Raw genomic sequence first — 20,504 nt, 5'->3', positions numbered from 1 at the left:
AAAGTCATACCAAGCACTGCATATATCAAGCATAAAGCAAACGCATATCTTACCAGATCTGATAAAATCTGTGCAATATGCAGTTGCCATACTTTTATATTCTGCACATAAAAACTATGAGTCACTGCATAATGGCATGCAACAAGCCATTAATAAAATCGTTACTTTTCTTGAACTTTTACGTTTAGAATTGAATTCTAATAAGAGTAATATACTCATATTCTATAGGAAAAGGCGTAAAAATCCTAACCTTCAATATTTCATTCATAACCAATGTTTACCTATTATAAATACAGTTAGAATACTAGCATATATGTAGACAATACGTTAATATTTAGAAACCATATTAATTATGTACTGGAACAATATATGAAGGATTTAAACATCCTAAAATCTGTAAGTTGTAGAAATAATGGAGGACACTCAGATTTTTTAATAAATTTACAAAAGTCTCGTAAGAAGTAAATTAGTTTATGGTTGTTTTCTTATGGACAATTACAAAACCTTTTGTACTACCAAGCAGCATGGGTTTCCCTAATACCTGTCAGCGTGTTGTGCTAACTTTGAGGGAAAAAAAATCTATGATAAGATCTGTATTTATTTATTTTTGAGGTTATGCCAGTCGTAGGGCTACAAATTGTTCTATTAATTTAGGTTAATAGTGAATAATTCATTTAATCTTTATATTTACTGATTAGAAACATTATACATAATCAAATTATGTCGGGTAAAATCAGGAGAGATGTGAGTTTTTCTTATGATAACATAAATAAGATTGAACGGTATTTGATTGAGGGTTTCAGTTATGAAAGGTTCATATAAGCCAACAATTATATAATTTATAATTTAGTATTATAAGTAAAACAACTAAATCTTATTTGGTACATTAATTTTGGAATTAATTTTCCATTTCATATATACATCTACAAAGTTGTTGACTTGGTGCAATGTTGTTTTAGAGTTACATATTAGGCTATGCTTCTCTAATCTAAATCATGTTTTTCTTAACTTTGTGATATTGGTAAAGTAACAAGCATGATCCAGTTAATTTAACTCGTAGTATTACTTACTGAGTTGTAACTACTTAGTACTTACAGATCATCATAACTTTAAATTAAAAACAAAAAACCAATGTACATGGGTATGAATTTTTTTTAATTTTCCCAGATGCATTAAAATGTGAAAATAATCTGAATAAATTCAAAAAAGACTGAAAGATTACCTTACAGGTGCAACACTATACTTACTTGATGATTTTTCACCTCAAAAATAAAAAATAAATACTAGTCATTAACATTAGACAGTAACACTAAATAACAAACTTTATGTTTAATGTTATCTGAAGTAAACCAATAATTGTAAGTTTTTAACCATTTGAGTGCCGGAGCATCGCTATTTGCGATCCTGCATTATATGCAAGAAATGCCAGAATCGTGAATTTGTGACTTCTGCAGTAACGCTTATATTTTATATAGTATTTATCTAAATTGTCTCAATGACTAGCGTATACATACGCATACATACGCATTCCAAAGGCTTCAACGTAACTTTTGATGTAGGTTTTGTTGCACTCTGGTTAGATTTTTACGGCGGTTGTAAAGTGGTCAGTCGAGTTTCGAATCGACCGCTATGCGGACGAGCCGTCACATGTTTGGTTTGCGCTGTTGTTTATTTCACAAATAATTGTAAATATTGAAAGTTTTTAAGTGTAAATGGGTTTTTAGTGTTAGTATCTTCAAATTATTTCGTTTGTGTATGTTGTTCTAGTCTGTGTGAAAGTAGAACAATGACTCGACCGTGAAAATAAATACATTTGTATAGTTTTTTATGTTTTTTGTATTTGTTCAGTGATATTTATAAACAATGAGTCGTAAGAACATTGCTGACAATGAAGACCTAGTATTGCAGGCATTATATTGAAGCATTTGTAGTTTAGACAATACACAGAGTGTTAGATTAGGTTAGAAAATTTCTAGTTTTGTAGTAGTTCATATTTTCATATTTATTTTCCAAACATTATTTATAAGTATAAAAAAGTTTTTATATGTCTTTTTGTAATGAATTTAGTGGAGTATAAGAGAGAATAACTAAAAGTGAAAAAATAAAATATTTCAATAACACTAAGTTGTGCCAAAATAAAAAACAAAATGTTTTTACTCATAAAGTTTTTGTTAATGGTATTTTTTATTGGTATAAAAACGTTAAATGAGTGATCAATGTATTATATTTATAAATAAAATACATTTATCTAAAAATAAAACAAAAACCCAGGACATTATACCAATAAATAATTTTGTTATACATTTTTTACCAGACCCTTGCAGAATCAGGCATTTTTACTCGGCATTTTATGCATACCATATAGCAAAAGGCTGCGGCACTCAAAGGGTTAATTTTAAAAATATTATGGTAAGGGTTTTTGTAAAAACAAAAAACAAAAATGGTAATATAAAATACATGACATCTTTTTTGTTTTTTTTTTAAATTTTGTATAATAAAATGTATATAATTTTATATATATATATATATATATATATATATATATATATATATATATCCAAACTTCTAACACTGCTGCTGTATAGAGCTGGTATTCACAATTATTTTCTATACATTGTTAATGTTAACTGTCTGCATTAATCAAAAGTGAGCAATTATAGGTTTTCTTTGTCTGAGATAAGTCTTGTGTCCATGATTTTCTATCCATTTGATTACTTGTTCAATGTCTCATTGATAACGTCAATGGTTACACTTAGTTCACTTGCCTTCAGAAAAGATACTTTCACAACCCAAAATAGGTTCAGGCATCCTTTGGGAACAGATTATATACACTTCTCAATGGTAATAGTTAATAAATTGTTTCAGGTGTTAAAAGCATTTAAATCCTTGCACCGAGCTAGAACTTCTGTTTTTAATGGAGACGAATTTGCTCTTCAAGGTATGTAGCTGAAAATCAAACATAATGAAGATAGTCTAATTTATGAAATTAATGATGAAGTGTATATTTACATTATTCCTAGTGATAGCCAAACAACTAGCGTATACCACACTTTGTCCACCTTAATTAGATACCATATACAGAGTGATGGAGTAGCACCCAAACTCCCTGACGAAGCCATGGAAATTTAAGCAAGAACCTTCAACAAGGAAATTCATGGCTACAGTTTTTTGGGACGATAAAGGCATAATTTTGATAGACTTTTATCCGCAAGGAATGACAGTAAATGCTGAGAGGTACTGTAAAACATTATTGAAGCTTAGGCTATTCAAAACCACTGGAGAGGCCTGCTCTCTAGCAGCATTGTTCTACTTCACAACAATGCTCCGCCTCATGTTGCGGTAAGAACATAGACACAGCTAGACAAGTTTTGTTGGGAATTACCAGATCATCCACCATAGAGTCCTGACTTAGCACCATCAGACTTTCATCTTTTTACTTTCAAAACAATGCTTAATTATAAAATTACCCTTGTGTGTCTCGTTCTCAAAAACCGTTTGCCGATACACAGTGTGTGTGAGGATGAAGAACTTGAACGTCATGATGAGGGTTATTCGGATTAAAACAGTATTTTTCCGGATATTCACCATCGTTCAGTGATACAATACAATCAATAACATTATGTTTCGAGGTCTGCAATCTGATCTCTTTTTCAGGTAAGTTATTAAACTAATGCGTGACTACAATCTAGGTAATCAAAACATACCATAGCACTGTGACAGGCATGTTGTGTCTATTATATGCACACTAACTCTAAAAAATACACTTAATAAAAACTAAACATTAATTATTAAAAGCGAACTACAGAATACAGGTCACAATAGGTCTGCACTCACCGACCAACCAAATAGAACTTGAATGTACTGTACACTATGTAAATAGTGTTGCTAATTGTATTGTATCACTGAATGATGGCAAATGACTGGAAAAATCCTGTTTCCTTCACAATCCTACCACCGTCAAAAACAAACTTAAATAAAAGGATTACTTAATAATTGTACAGTATTTTTTAATTATTTGTAAAGTAATTTTGTGTACAGTGAATAACAAAATTTGAATTTTCTAGGACTAGGATAGCTAGAAGTTTGAGTAAATGTCCAACAAAATCATAAAAAATATCCTTACTTATTTTCCTTTATTTTATTTTTGAGCTTATTATTTTAGATATATGCATACAAATGTTTATTTATGTAAGAGATTGACATATTTTAGGTAAAATATTAGAATGTAACTAAAAAATAATAATTTTTTTTAATTTATAAAAAATGATTTACAAAATTAAAATAAAAAAAATTATATCACAAATATAGTTTTTAAATGAAAATTGTACTGTAAAGACAATGGTAAAACATTGATACTCTCTCTCATGGATTTTGTTTATAAAACTTTGAAAAAGTCTTAACATTTTTGCCCAATTTAATTGCTGCTACAAACAAGTCGTAGAGGCCTCAATAAATACTTCCTCTATGGGTTAAACATATCTAAGCAGAGTTGGCATAGCTATTTTACTACCCTATGTAAAATGTTTTTTCCACTTCCCAAGCTTTCATGAGATGACTTTTAATAACTGTGAACTTTTAAAGTATCAAAAGTGGGGACAAAACGTGTAATCAATCTGCAAATGTCAGGCTAGGCTTCCTGTAACATATGGACTTTTTTATTCCTTCAGTTTTGATGAAAACGTTTTCTATGTGTAAAGTTCTTTATTACCAACGTATGATTTAAAAGAATATCAGGATTATGGACATTTGCCATTTTTATCTGTTACAACAAGACACTTTGAGAACTGGTATCTGCCCTCTTCTTTAGGTGTTAAACATAAGATTAAACATGCAAAAAAAGGTAAACGATTCAAGATGTGGTGGGCACATTGGTTTGAACATAATGTGAAGTGGGATGAAGGCAACATAATTTATGTGAACACAGTTTAAAAAAGATCATATGTTATTGAATTGATGGAGTGGTCAAGGTGAAGGAATGGTGAGGACGGCTTAACATATCAACACATAACAACACTCTTACCTTGGCAATCTACCCAAAACACAACTGATTAATTCACATTACTAAATTAGTATAATGTGGCATTCCATTTTATAGATTAAATAAGGAATTGTGAGCACCAAAAATATTTTATATTTGTAGTTAATTGTTAGGAAAAAGTTATAAATTTAGTAATTCCATTATTATTTTGATCATTATTTTTACATTAGCCTCTGCATATTTTCTGTCTTTCCTTATCTACATATTATGCACAGTCCTGTCTGTAAAGCTCAAACATGTTACAATTAAAAATGAGGTTTTAAAACAAGTTGAGTGTGAGAATTACAGTCATATCTCACAGGCTATTGTCATGTTCTGCACAAATTGTCCAATGTGGTAGGAAAAATTACAACCTGTTAAAATTGTTAACAATGCCAGGACATCCAATTACTTGGTAGTACTCCTCAAAGTACAGTCAAACGAACAGGTTTTTCATACACTAGATAATATATCCTGGAACATACAAACATATATTTTCAGCATATATTCTGTAGCCATCCATTTCCAGAAATGTCTAAACCATCTGCAGCTGGATTTTGCTTCATATGTGTAATCCCAATCCCTTTTCCAAACAGACATGGTATACTCAAGGCAACTTCAGATAAGGATACTCAATCAAAGACTAGTATCTTTATGGTTAAAAATCCAGGTGATTCACATAATAAAACTCAATGACCTCTAGCTTTCATAAGAACAATACTTACATGTTTAGAAAAGATCAGCTTGGAATCATCAGATCATGTTCTGGTGATCACTAGAGTGACCTTAACATCATCAGCATAAAGCAGGATGGGCAGTGAGATTCAGGCCACTCGTTAATGCTGCTGATAAACAACATGAAAAAGTGTCCTAAATTGTAGTGTTGAAGCATACCTTGACTAGTGATAAAAGTCACAGAATAGATCGTAGTTGAAATATTTTTCAAGATGGGATTTGATCCAGCAATTTTATTAAGAGAAAATCCTCAAAAAATGGAAGTTTCTTCATATAGATGTACTGAGGAAGATCTTAAAATGCCTTATGAAAGTCAATTTAGTTGGTATTAACCTAACATTATCAGTTACCCATAAGATCAGTCATAGCTGAAAATAAAAAAAAAATCTGACTTTAAAAATCTCATGAAGCTATGTGAAGAAATAAGGTAGAAAACTTATAAACATAATTGCACACAACTGCCTTAGAAGTCTTTGGCACATGACAGAAATAAAACTGAAATGAGAAAACGTTCAGGAATCATTTCTAGCAATAGAGCGACTACCACTGTCTTCCAGGTAGAGTAAAACTCTTCTTCTTCAACGAACTCTATTAGAATAATAACAGGCCAGGAAATAACTATCAGATGTACCTTTATGCATATATAGTACACGATCTACATCTTCAATTGATGTTTCATCAATCTCTCAAGCAGAGTAAGTTTTTAAGGCTTTACTTGTAGTTGCACTTTGCACCAATACTACTGGGTGTCAACATCTAACAAATTATCATGTTCAGATACTTTTATCATCTGAGGTTTTTTGTGAAATTGCTCGTCATTTATAAATTTACAGAAGCCAATTACTCTGAATTTTGAACACACCACAATGGTGTCAGTGACAGCTCTGTAATCAGCGCTGAGAGAATTATTCCAAGCTGCTTAGCATAAGTTTGCGGTGTTAGGCTTAGGTCACTTTTGACCTTTGTAGCATAGTCTTTTTTGATAGTGATATATTTCAACTTTTATTTCTCTTCTAAGGCCAAAGTTGACTTCGTAGTCATCTGCAACTCTAGACTGCTTAAACTTCTAATGAATTGAATTTTCAGAGGACACAATGTCTCATGTTCTGTAGTAGACGATCAACTACATAGTCAAAAGTTTAGTCACAGAACAGTTCTGTCATAGACAATTGTGATACCACTTTTACAGGCAGATCAATTCCGTTGTAGCTTGCCAACGGGTTATAAGCCTCAGAAGTATTATTGGTAGTTAGGTAAAGATGCGCAGTTGAAAATGAAAGGTGGTAGTATAAACTCAAGTAATCTCTGTTAGAAATTAGATTAATTTGACACAGAATTTTTAGCCAACTAATACCATGTATGAACAAGAGATGACTCTCGTCTTCCGAGTACAACTCGGGCCTGAAATCTACTTGGTCATAATTAATAAAGATGAGATGTACACCATTTTGACTTTAATTGAACTGTGACGAATATAAATAACTCATATTAGATATCATCTCACTATCTTAAAACATAAATTACTTGTGATATTACTAAAACAATTTCTGTGAGTGGAATTGTCAACTTTTTATTTATCTGGGACTTTGTACATCATAGTTCTTTTTTCACTTAATTTTTAATCTGAATGATGGTGGAACACATCTAATAATTGACCATTTTCTTACCAATTTTTTCATTATAATTTAAGACATACCGATTGTAATTAAATCTACTTTGTATGTTACAGTTGCACGAAATAAGATAAATGAAGAATTTGAGAAAAACAAACACATTACAGATGAAAATGTCATTCGTGAGGTAAGAACAATTAAATATTATGGAATCTATTTATATCAGTTTAAGATATTCCACATATAAAAATCATCACATAACCAGAATGCCTGTCTTAATCCTGTTCGTGGTGAAAAAAATAACAAATTATAATAATAGTAGTTTATTGGAGAATAAAGTTGTAGGTACTTCCTTGACTAATTTGATATTTATATACACATATTATTACTTAGGATGATTGTAGCTAATCATTTCTAATGAGGTTTATTGTAATGTAAAACTGAATTAGAAATTGTATATGGTATGTAGACCTGTAAATATACAGTCGTATTTATGGTACTTTAAATTTTATATACATTTTAAAATTTACAATTTCCTAATTAGAAGTAGCTAATTGCAATGAACATTTATCTAGTATACTTTCCCATCAGTTATTGCTCTATGGAAAGATAATGTTCTGCTCTACAAAAAGAAATATAGTAAATATCACATAGCTTGATAAAAGAAACCTAACTGATCTTATATTTTGCAAACAAAGCTGTTATAACTTTTAAACTATGTTAGTGACTTAACAAAAAGGTTTAGTTTGAGAAACTTTAAGAAAAATTCAGCTAGCCCTGGTAATCGCCATGGCGGAGAGCCTGGCGCTTACATCCAATCGTCGTCAACTGCTTGTTCATTGCTCTCTGCTTTGTGACGCCACCACAAGGCTACTTTAGGAATTGCTAATGGAAATATCTTATGGCAATACTGTAATCTTGTTTATTGCATGTTTTTATGCCTATTGATGCTATTTAGGAATAATATATGAATTGTTTTATCGATTTATTCCTTGACAGTGATTTAGCCGTTTTTCATAAAAATTCTTTCCAATTTCTTTTGTTACTTTATAAAATTACTAGACCTGTTTGTAACTTCCTGCAGCTACTGTTTTACTAACATATTGTTATGTTGGGTTTACAGTTCTTTGTCCAAGACATCTAATTTATATCAAAGAAAATCTAACCTCTGACCTTGTTTAGTTTAAGAAGTTCTGTACACTCTCATAATACCAGATCTGCAAATCTAATTGATGTGACATACACTAGGTTAAGTCCTAATATAGCTTTGTCTACATTGGTACAAATCTTTTCAATAAGTTACCTCATAATGCCAAAACAGTGTGCACTAAGAACTATAAGAATGTTTTGGTTTAGTGGCTGAAAATAAAGCCTTTTATTCGGTTGAAGAGATGTACCTAAATGATTTTAATGATATTGAATTTTAAACTAATTGTAAAGAAATTTTAAACTAGTTAAAAGGAAATTTTAAACTAGTCATAAGGAAATTGTAATCTAGTTAGAAGAAACTAGTTATAATGAAATGTGACAAATGATGTAGCCTAATTCATGCCAATCCTGTGACATTGTTAATGTTTAATGTGGGACAACAATAAGCATTGATTCTTGATTCTAGTTTTATTTGAATTAAACGATAGAAACAAACATTTCTGGTACAAATGAGTATTCATTTAGACTTAGTTTACCTTACAGACTTAATAACTATTCAAATACCACCGTATTATGTAGAATTTAATAACATTTTCCATAATGTATAATATATAATAGTTTTGTTCAAAAAGAATCGTTAATATAATAAAAACATGAGTGTGTTCTCCTGTGACACAGGCGCAAAATAAAGTAATTTTTTATTTCATTATACTTATGGTTTATTCATGAATAAAAGCATTTATTTCGTTCTAATATTTGACTGACTTGTAATAAGTCTTGGTCTAAATTTGTGTTTATGAACTCTTTTCAGATGATTAAGTACTCTAAAGAAGTGGAAATGGAGTTAAGGACCACAGTAGTTCAAGCGAAAGAAATTGAACCTGGAAAGTATGGTAAGAAACCCAAATATATATATTTTAGTCACTTGGATAGTAAGCAAACAGTTGGTGAGAAACTACAAATTTAAAAGTGAAAATTTGTTTTCAAGCTTATTCATGGGTAATTTAAAATAATTTTAGGCATAAAAGTGGAATATCACATGTATGATAATATGATATTAAAAAAATTATAAATAAATACACTGTAGTGTATTGGCAGAGCTGCAGCTACATATTTTTCTAGGTGGGACAAGCCCTAAATTTGCCTAAATCAGCTTGTAAATAATTCAGAAGTACTTAATATTATTATAATTGTTACTAGCAGCTACACACGGCTTCACACACAATTTTCATGATGTAAGAGTGTCCTTCTTAGTGAAAGAATTTATGATGTAATATGATGGAATCTTATGGCATTTTTCAATCAAAAGTGGCATCTATCTGGTACTTATTATTTTGGTGCCTATGGTTAAGAAATTAAAAAGTTAAATACAATTTTGTACTGGCCCATTTCAGGTGTTGTGCGTGTCGAAACATACATTTTTAGTTCAATTAAATTACATTTCTGATGCCACAGTTGAATCCGTACCCCAATAGCCCGATCAAGGAATTATATACAAATAAAGGTCTCAGAAACCTATTTCGGTCAATAGTGTCTACTCCCGGCCCTTTTAACCTACTTCTGGTCTAAGATATCTGCATTGTTTGCCTTATTATCCTGATAAAGAAAATATACAGTGTGCTTGAAAAGTACCAGTTGCGATTGTTAGGTTTTTACTTCATCAGGGGGGTGGCATCAAGGATTCAGAAGAAAATTTTAAATTAGAGCATAGATGGACATGTACATCAAATTATAATTATCACAACAATGGGATATCAGAGAGAGTGTATTATGTCTTAAAAAGTAATTAGTCTTTACATCCTTGTTAGTAAGTGAACATTGTTAATGACATTCTTACTGTCATTCCAACATTAAAGTGATTCATTGTTATCTCAACTAATTTGATTGTAATTAAGTTCAAACCAGAAATTTGATTTTTCTTTAGATGTTGCATAGTTGATCTTGTGATACAGAGTGCAAGATTTGTTCAGTATAAATTGGTTCAGTTCACTACACGTCTTATCAACACTGACTAGTTGTGTATTTTGTTATTGTGGTGTCTCTGACTGAAACTGAAAGAATAACCCTGCTTATGATGAGGGGATAAGGTGAATGTTTACGAACAGTTGATCAAGTTGTGCATTTATTTAATGACAGTTTCCCGGACAGACCATCCATATCAAAGTCTACAGTGTGTAGAACAGTCCAAAACTTTGAAGAAATTGGCAGTGTAAAAGACTGTGAAAGAAGTGGTAGACCTAAATCTGCTACAAACGAAGAGAAATCCATGGACGTATTACAAAGTTTCGTCGAAGAGCCACACACATCAACAAGGGCTGCAACAACTTTTTATGATATAAGCCAATTTTCAGACTTAAAAATTTTAAAACAAAACCACTATCAATCATCCTAAGTTGAAATTGCTTCAGGAGTCTTCGGAAAATGACTGATGGAAGAGTCGAATTCTGTGAAACAATGATAGGTAGGTGTGGACAGGAACTAAATTTCTTATCTAAGGTTGTGTTTTCAAATGAAGCTACCTTTACACTTCATGGAGATATAAGTAGGCATAACTGCCATTATTGGAGATATAACAAACCGCACTGGGTCAGACTTTTTGAACCTCCCAGTCAAGAGTAAAAGTTAAGATGGTTATTAAAAACAAATGTTACCATATACGTCTAAAATTACGTACTGAAAACAGTAAACTTTACCTATCTTATTAAAAATTAGGTCTTAATTGGATCTCAAGTTTACAAGTCAAATTTGGAAACCACCAAAAACTGTTATCTTTTTCGTTCTTATTGACATAGTTAGAAGTTATTTATTATTTGTAAATAATGTGTTTTAAATGTCTAAATGCAGTAAACAATCTAAATGAAATTAACTTCCATAATTATAGTTTTACTAGTTATTTACAATAGCTACAGTATGGCATCTTGGCTTGGGGTGGTGTCTCCGCGGCTGTCTTGGAGCCGCTGGCTGTCACTCAGAGGGCAGTTATTAAAAAGATATTAAAAAAAGGGAGCAGATGCCCAGGTGAAATACTGCACAGGGAGTTTCCAGTCCTTAGTATCCGACAATTGTTTATTAAAAATCTACTAATACACATAAAGAATAATAAAAATGGTTTATTTTTCAATGTTCAGCACGAGTATCCGATGTAAAATCCAATTAATTTTGGATTCTTCACTCCTAGACTAATTAATAATATTGACAAAACAAATTCTTTCTATCTTTTGCATATAATCTATAGAAATTTACCCAATCATATATTAGAGGCTGAGGGGAGTAGTGTCGCCGCACACGGTAGGAGGGTGGGGGAGTTTATGATAGGTGCAGGAGTAGATGCAGCGGAGGCATTCTTGCATTCGCATTACACTTAATCGTTCTATATTGTCTTGTGTGTTTGTACATATGTTTATATATGCGTATACAATGTATATATGAATGCTTATTCCGGTTCTTTCAGATCTCAATAGTAAATTTGAAAACACCCAGGCCACCTTATAGGCTTGTGTGTGACAAACATTTTAAATATATTATTCTGCTGATGCTACTACAGTCACTTGTATTCTCCATAGGTTTGAGACTCAAAAATTGTAAATAAGAAAGGTATAAAAATCATCAATTTACTAGTATAAATAATTAATTATTTAATCCGAGAAAAAAGTCAATTAATATCAAAATGGTTAAATAGTTAGTTGATAATTTGATTAAGTACTATGGATTAAACCTACCACAATTATGACAATTATAAAAAAAAACTGACTACTTTAAACAATTAGAAAGTGAAACAATGCAGTAATCCATTCACATCGACTACCGTTAATCAAATAGCAAAATCAAGATGTAATAGATTTAAGTTGTTATTTGTGTAATAGTACGGTACAGTTACTTATTCATGGATAATTAACCCTTTGAGTGCCGCAGCGCTTTGCTATATGGTATGCATATAATGCCGAGCGAAAATGCCTGATTTAGCAAGGGTCTGGTTAAAAATTCATAAAAATTATTTATTGGTTTAATGTTCTGGGTTTTGTTTGTTTTTTTTTTAGATAAATATATTTTCTTTACAAATATAATACATCGATTACTTATTTAACGTTTTTATACCAATACAAAAATCATTAACAAAAACTTTATGAGCAAAAACATTTTGTTTTTTATTTTGACACAACTTAGTGTTATTGAAATATTTTATTCTTTCACTTTTAGTTATTCTATCTTATACTCCATTTAATTCTTTACAAAAAGACATATAAAAACTTTTTTATACTTATAAAGTTTGGAAAATAAATATGAAAATATAAACCGCTACAAAACTAGAAATTTTCTAACCTAACCTAACAGTCTATGCATTGTCTACACTGCTAATGCTTAAATCTAATGCCTGAAATACTAGGTCTTCATTGTCAGCAATGTTTTTACGACTGATTGCTTATAAATATCACTGAACAAACACAAAACAAAATAATATGAAGATACTAACACTATAAACCCTTTTACACTTAAAAACTTTCAATATTTACAATCATTTGTGAAATAAACAGCAGCGCAAACAAAACATGTGACGGCTCGTCCGTGTAGCTTTCGATTCTGAACTCGACTGACACGCTCTCTTTACAACCACCGTAAAAATCAAAATTAACCAGAATGCAACAAAACCTTCATCAAAAGTTATGTTGAATCCCTTTTGAATGCGTATTTATAATCATTGAGCCAATTTAGATAAATACTACATAAAATATAAGCGTTACTGCAGAAGTCGCAAATAGTGATTCTGGTATTTCTTGCATATAATGCAGGATCGCAAATAGTGATGTTCCAGCACTCAAAGGGTTAAGATACCAACGGACTGATAAAGGTACTCGTCCCCACTCACAGATCATATAGTCTTTGTGGGGACTTTTCACTGCAAATATATATTTTATTAACTGATAGTCACTTATAGATATGTGAATAAATATAATTAATTCATTTTGTGATAAACCTTCATACATGGGTATGTGTACTTTTTTAAGTAAATTCACAAAGAGACTGACTAAAGTATGCATAAACAGCAATTTAAGCATAATGCAACAACTTTACTTTCATTTTGCCACCACTAAAATTTTGCCGCCCGGAGCTGTGCCACAGTTTTAAATACAAGTATTTCAATACTATTAAATTTATTTGCAAAAATGGTACATTAGAACAGTAATTACTTCTATAAATTCTCTCCCATGTTTACATTATTTTGTAAAAAGGACAATCTCTGTGTTTTTAGTTTTAAAACTTTTTTATAAAAAGAAGTGACCATTCCCTTTTTAAGTCTTATTCTGTTTGTCCTCATGGACCACTGGATTAGATCCTGTGCTATCTCTGGCCCAGATCCAAAGTCCCATGTCTGAGACAACTGAGCCATCAGCAGTTCCTAACCTGTTTTGATGCTTGACATTGAAGTATTTAATTTGAATTTTAAATGGTTTAATTTATACTAACATTGCAGTGGTGTTGTGTTCAAGCTGTATTATAATTTTATGAAGATTTAAAAAATAAGTAAAAAATTATAAATAGCAACATTTTATTTCAAAGTTCTGTTCTGTACCTAACTTGTAGAGTATAAAAATCCAATATATACATTTTATGTTGATTTCAGAGATTTATAGTAATATGGTCTAAACATAATTATAACACATATTAATGCATAGTTTTAGCATTAATGTTAAGGATTACGATACCAAAATTATATTTCATACCTATTTCTATCTAAATGGATGATTATTACAGACTAGCTGCAAGAGTTTTTTATTGTTGCTGCATTAATCTCTAAATATACAAAGGTTATCCAGAAATTAAACTCCGTTTTTACGTAGCCAAAGAAATAGTGGGGGATAGCTACTATTTTAATACCAGTTTACAGAGTAGCTCAGCCTGCTGTGTAAAAGTGTGCTTGCATGTTCTAGTGTTTATAACGTCAAAATTATGAATATCACCATAGAAGATCCTGCCATTTGTGAATTGTAAGATTTGTATGGGTTTAAAATCACTCTGTAGCTGATATTTATCATGAATTGTGTGGGCTTTATGGCTCAAACATTCTGAGCGAACGTGTGGTGCGTAACTAGGTTTTATTTAATAATATAATATTAGATTATTGAGATGTTAAAGAAATGTTTTCTACTCTTTCTGTAAGATTCATGTCTATTTTGGTAGAACAAAATCTAAAATAGGGTATAGAAGTTCTGTCATAAGACAATTTTCAAATTTTTACTTTCTGTTGAGTTTTTTAGTCTGAGAGTCTATTTCTGTAATGGTACCCATTCTGACATAACAGTTTATATTGAAATGGGCATTTCTGTTAGAATACAGGTTGATGTATAAAGGAATCATTAATATTACTTTGTTTGAAAGCTTTTAGTCAAACTGCAAATATGTTTAATCATGAAATTTTGTTGCAAAATTAAGTTATTAGTAAAATTATATCCTTTTAGAGTATTTTACTATTTGTTTTATAATTTTGTTTAAAGGGTGCAACCCCCTTTCTCTGAATATGCAATAATTATCTAGAAAATATATTACCATGCAGATTAAGTAAATATTTTTTATCTGTAGGTATTTTATAATTCAGTTCTCTTTAAATTATTTTTGAAAGCTCATCAAGAATAGTCATTGTATCGTAGAATACAAGGATGAGTTAAATAACTAATTCAAAACCATTGTTTTTACAGAAGTAAGAATAACAGAGGATACGGCTAAAATGGAGAATATCCCATTTCAGGATGTTCCTGAGGAGGTGCTTCTCACAAACAAGAGAAAGGCATCTACAAAATGTAGTGGGAAACAAAGTACATTAGAGTCCCATTAGTTCGAACCATTGGGAACAAAGTAATATTTTTGGACTAACCAGATTTGTAGGTAATGTAGTAAGAATAAGTAACTTTTAGTAGTTTATGTAACTCTTACATTATAATAACCACAACACTTGAGGTTGAAGTAATTAACCAAATGCTGTAAACTGAATTATGGTCTATAACATGGAAACTTGTATATTATTTTATCTATGACGTACTATGTAAGAGATCAAAAAACTATATGCATAAAACTTAATAAATATATTGAACAACTGTAGATTAACTACAGTTGAACAGCTGTAAAATACTACAATAAAGTTCATATGTAAAATACTATTGAACATAAGTTTGAGAGCCTGTTACACAACATTAACCGAACAATTATAGTTATTATAATTACCTCATTTAAATTATTTTAAATAAACGTGTGCTTTAGTAAAATTTGAGATAAAGTTCATTAAATCCACACAAAAGGTCTTCAAGTTGAATAGCAAATAGTTTCTAAACTAATTATACATATAACAATATTTTGCCTAATGTCTGTGATAAATATTGCCTGTTTAACAGGTTTGCTAATTTTTAAAAATTTGTATCAGCAGACAGAAATCTATTACATAATAAATTATGGGCATGAAATTACCACTAAAACTAGTTTTGGTATGGAGCTCTAATCAGGCTAATACTCCCAGACCATATGTCACATAACAGGCTTCACCAAGGATATAACGAGGGACATATTTCATCATCAAATGTGATCTCGATTGTGTAAAAATGAAGTTTCATGCAACATTTCAAGTTAATAACTCAATGTTTTTGGGATATCCTCTTGAGTGATATGCTTTTACTAATGGTCAGCCAAATCCAGTGACTGCATCTTATCTATGTATAAATGAAATTTAGCCCTAGATGTTGCCTAGAAACTAACAATAATTGAACAATATTTTAGTTCAACATAACATTTATTTTAATAACAAAATTTATGCAATAAATTTGATAATATCTACAGGAACTGTTTGAGCTGCCAGCTGATACAAGAACAATAGAAGAAACTAAAAAACAAAGAAATTCTAACAGGCTTTATGAATTATTGATTTTTTCCTCTTTACAACCGTATGTGTTTTACCAAAATGAGATTTAATTGTTCAAAAGTTACTTAATACAAATGCATGTAAAGCGGTGATGCCACTTCCAGGGTTAATGGAAAATTTAAAATGGAAATCAGACAGACAAGCAGTAGAGAAACTTATAAAGCCTCTGATAGACTTCGCAATGCTCAAGTAATTATTGTATGATATTCCTGGATTTGTAATTTGGATTTAAAATTTTATTCACAGTTATTGCTGATAATATCTAAAATTAATCATAACATTACTATATATATCTAACTGGAAAACGACTTTATAAGTTCCATAGAGGTAAAGTTATAAATTTTTTGATATTAATTCTTTTAATTGTTCAATAAAGGAAATGCTAGACTTATTTGTCAAAATCCCAAAATAAATCGGGGTAGATGTTTTACTTGATGTCAATTAATTTTAGTAATTATTATTTGTTTACACGAGTGTTTTGTAAACCATAAATATAAACAACTCCAAATAGATACCATTTTATTAATTTATTTTGATTTAAAAATGATGTACTATTAAATAATGCATTGAGAATTCTCAATTCGATTTGCAGGAGAAGCTGTATAGAAGAAGCTTTCAAGGTCATCAGGATTTTGGTAGTTATTTCTTCAGATCCCAGGATGTTTCATGTGAGTGGGAGCATTAGCAGGAAACATGCTCATCCGTTTGTGAAGGCATTCATTCAGTGAGCAGTACCTCTCATTCATTTGCAGAAATCTTTTAACATCTGATATTAAAAGCAAACACTCCACCAAAAAACTCACTGACTTATCTACAACCAAGATAAAATTCTGTCATGAGCTTTCTTTGCCGATAAAGATGTATGGCTGCAAGAAAGTATTTGTGCCATAGATTTTGAAGTTTTATCACGAGCTTCCTTCATCGATAAAGACGTATGGCTGCAAGAAGATATTTCTGCCTTGAATCTTCAAGTTTTGTCACGCAGAGTCAGCAAAGCTCATGACTAAAAGCTATGATCCGCCAGTAGCCCTACTTAAAGCTTGTGATAAAACTTGAAGATTCAAGGCAGAAATACCTTCTTGCAGCCATACATCTTTATCAACGAATGAAGCTCATGACAAAACTTCAAAATTTAAGATGAAATTCTACTATGAGAACTAATAAGATAGTGAGTATGATCTGTTCTGGTATGGAAATGAATATTCAATAGTAGTTGCAAATCTTACGTTGATCTTTGACCTTTTTATCTTACTAAATAAATTATTATATTAACACTATAATCTATGCAAGAAGCTGTAAATAATATTAGTTGTTTATTTTAATATAAACTTATTATTGTTGGTATGAAGTAAATTATCTATGTAATTGTAAACTTACCATTTTAGCTCCCATGTGGCACAATGTCTAGTCATAAACTACTCAGAAGATTCAAGCACGTGTAAGTAAGCCCTTGGAATGAACATGTTAAAAAGCATGATTTTGGTTAAAATTGCAAAGAATTGTACTGCTTAGTATATAATAAAATGTATAATACCATTATTATTAAATTTGTATTGTTTAGGTTGTGTTGTTTTCATTTCTCCGTTTTCTGTAGAAGCAGACTTGATCACTGCTAAACCTCATGTGTTTTTAATCATTTGTTAAACCATTGTTATTTACATGTATTCAATAATTAATATTTCAGTAGGTTAGACAGTTGAAGCTAAAAAGGTTAAGACAAATTGAAAAGAACTTGTGAGACTAGCTTAAATGTAGAACAGTTGACAGTTGCAAAGTAAACTGATAGTTTCCCTCATCTGTTCTCAAGCCATTATTAATGAAAAAAATCAATGGTAAATTTTAATTTACCAAAAACTAGCATCTGAAACTCCAAAACATTCCTTACCATCTGAACAGCCCTTGTACACGAGATGGGATAAATGAATTTAAATGGCTGTAATAGACAGACCTTTGGCCGTAGTAAACTTCCCAGTGCTGTATATGTAAATTTATTTTCTTTGTCATGCCAAAAAGGTAAACTCAGTGGTAGTGAAATATCATAGACAGGAAGTAGATGAGTAAAGTTGGTTTTGGAGACCTGATATTTTCATAATCAGCGCAATAATGCTAACTTAACTGTGGCATTGGAAATATAATTAATTCAAACCAGAAGTGCTCCTATAAGCATAAAACCTGAAACAGTTAGTCACAACTTCACTTACCCTCAGATTATTTTAACCCTTTCGATCCCAGGCATTTTTCGCGCTGTATCTGCCTGAGTCCCGGCGCCTAGCACTGGTGCATCTGCCCCAGTCCCAGGCCTCATTTTGTGAAAATGTAAAACTTTGCTAAAAACTCCATAAAAGTTTTATTTATAGATGGAATTTTATAAATCTTTTTTTAAATTAACTCTTACATTGTGAATCTCTATCACATGCATTAATAAAAATATATATATATATATATATATATATATATATATATATATATATATATACATATATACATGCAGAAAAATTGTTTTTGAAAAAAATGTTACTTACCAAAAAAACTTTTTCAAAAATTTGTGTTATCCTGTGGTTGCTAGTATCCAAAAAAATATGTACCCAAAATCCAAAATTATATTTTATAACAACACTTTATAATGAATAAAAATACAAATTTTTATTGCATTTGGATCACAAATAACTGAAAAAAAATTTTTTTTTTTTTTAATGTCAAATAGTGCCAAAATGTTTTTCTGCAATATATCTGTCCTATCATTTAGTTATGAATATCCAAATGGGTTTTTATCTAAATCTAAATTCTTGTAATAATATAAAAGTTTAGAATAATTAAATTACAAAGTTTTATTATAGTTGAACAAAAGATATTGAATAATAAAATAATAAAAAGGCACCGTGTAGAATTTGTACTAACACTTGTGAATAGGAAAGCACTTGGTATGTAAACCTTTCTTACACTTAGAACAAATGTACGACTTTTCTCTTTTGCCACCACCTTTGGTACTTGCTGCACTACATTCACAACAGTTTCTTTGCATATTATTTGGCAGTTTTTCAAAACAGTTGTTACCTCTACCTTGCTTTTCTTCGTCACCACCAAAGTCAAAATCTAAATTAAAAGTTCCGATAAATACTATAACTTTGTAAAACGGTTCTTTACGAATATTTTGATATATGGAACAAAGGTTTTTTTCATATAAAATCTATTTTAAAAAAAATATTTTACTGGACGTCCTAAAAAAAGGACGTTGGGATCAAACGCAAATGTACCTCACGTCCTAAAATTAGGACGTTGGGATCATAAGGGTTAACCATGAGCACTGAAGTAATATATGCTTACTTCTGTTTTGAAAATATATATTATTATCATATAAGTGCCTACAATGAAAGGCGCTTCAACTTTATACTTTAATTTTGCAAATTGTGTGCAAAGCCGCAGGTATCAAACCAAAATGCATATGTAACATATATTTCAGTGACAAAAAATAGTAGACAGTTCATTGGGTTGTTGGTACCTAAGAAAACATAGTCTTGGTGCCCCCCTCCCACCAACATAAATATACCCGTTCTGAAACTGAGTTGGGCCTACCATATTAACGTGAATTTACTAATGTGGGTGATGAAATACCTTGTACTCAACCAAAGAATAGTAATGCTGCTGCAGTTAAAATCAATAATAAGTCTACACATAAACTTACCAAAAATACTAAGCAACAAGTAATACATGGTACCAGTAAGGTGAGCAATAGCTTTTTAAAGCCTGCCAAGAAGTGTTTTTGGTTATTTTTGTCGGGATTAGATATGTCAGTGGACAATGTCAATATAAAATGTTAAATTCATATAAATTCTTACCAAAAGAATCTCTCTATTATTTAGACTATCACATATTTTTGTTGCAATTCCATATTACAATATAAGTAAGCGTTGACTGTAGCTGTGGTATTATCACACTTCCTGTTTAAGCATTAAACCACAATATCTGAGTCAGCTTTCTCCTGTCCCCTCCCCTTCCCTCCCCAAGGCCCAGTTCTGCATTTTATAAACACATGATAAATTTATCTTAAAATATTACCTAGTACTGAAACTACATTTTCACTTCATTT

General features: G+C 30.6%; 1 protein-coding gene across 3 annotated transcripts; it reads left to right on the top strand.

The window, feature by feature from the left end:
* The first annotated feature begins 588 nt into the window (after window positions 1–588).
* LOC124369741 (complex III assembly factor LYRM7-like) lies at window positions 589–17,977 on the top strand. 3 transcript variants are annotated; one of them, XR_006923077.1, is made up of 6 exons: window positions 589–744; window positions 2,866–2,938; window positions 7,482–7,552; window positions 9,326–9,407; window positions 15,207–15,393; window positions 17,010–17,977. XR_006923077.1 is itself a non-coding variant. In XM_046827809.1 (6 exons), the coding sequence occupies exons 1-5, from the start codon at window positions 721–723 to the stop codon at window positions 15,341–15,343; spliced, it is 387 nt and encodes a 128-aa protein (XP_046683765.1). In that variant the 5' UTR covers window positions 589–720; the 3' UTR covers window positions 15,344–15,363; window positions 17,010–17,977. The 3 variants fall into 3 exon arrangements, 2 of the variants coding, with proteins under 2 accessions (XP_046683765.1, XP_046683763.1); XM_046827809.1 differs by having other exon boundaries at window positions 15,207–15,363; XM_046827807.1 differs by having other exon boundaries at window positions 15,207–15,389.
* Window positions 17,978–20,504: the final 2,527 nt, after the last annotated feature.

The sequence above is a fragment of the Homalodisca vitripennis genome, chromosome X, assembly GCF_021130785.1.
Source record: "Homalodisca vitripennis isolate AUS2020 chromosome X, UT_GWSS_2.1, whole genome shotgun sequence".
In the NCBI taxonomy this organism is placed as follows: domain Eukaryota; kingdom Metazoa; phylum Arthropoda; class Insecta; order Hemiptera; family Cicadellidae; genus Homalodisca; species Homalodisca vitripennis.
The sequence above is the reverse complement of the archived record's forward strand: the minus strand, read 5'-3'. Positions and strand labels throughout refer to the sequence as shown.

Bases quoted from the DNA above. Each gene is read 5' to 3' on its own strand.
- LOC124369741 (XM_046827809.1), top strand. From the start codon at position 721: ATGTCGGGTAAAATCAGGAGAGAT. The intron at 745-2,865 runs GTGAGTTTTTCT...AAATTGTTTCAG, and splicing joins CGGGTAAAATCAGGAGAGAT to GTGTTAAAAGCATTTAAATC. The intron at 2,939-7,481 runs GTATGTAGCTGA...TGTATGTTACAG, and splicing joins AGACGAATTTGCTCTTCAAG to TTGCACGAAATAAGATAAAT.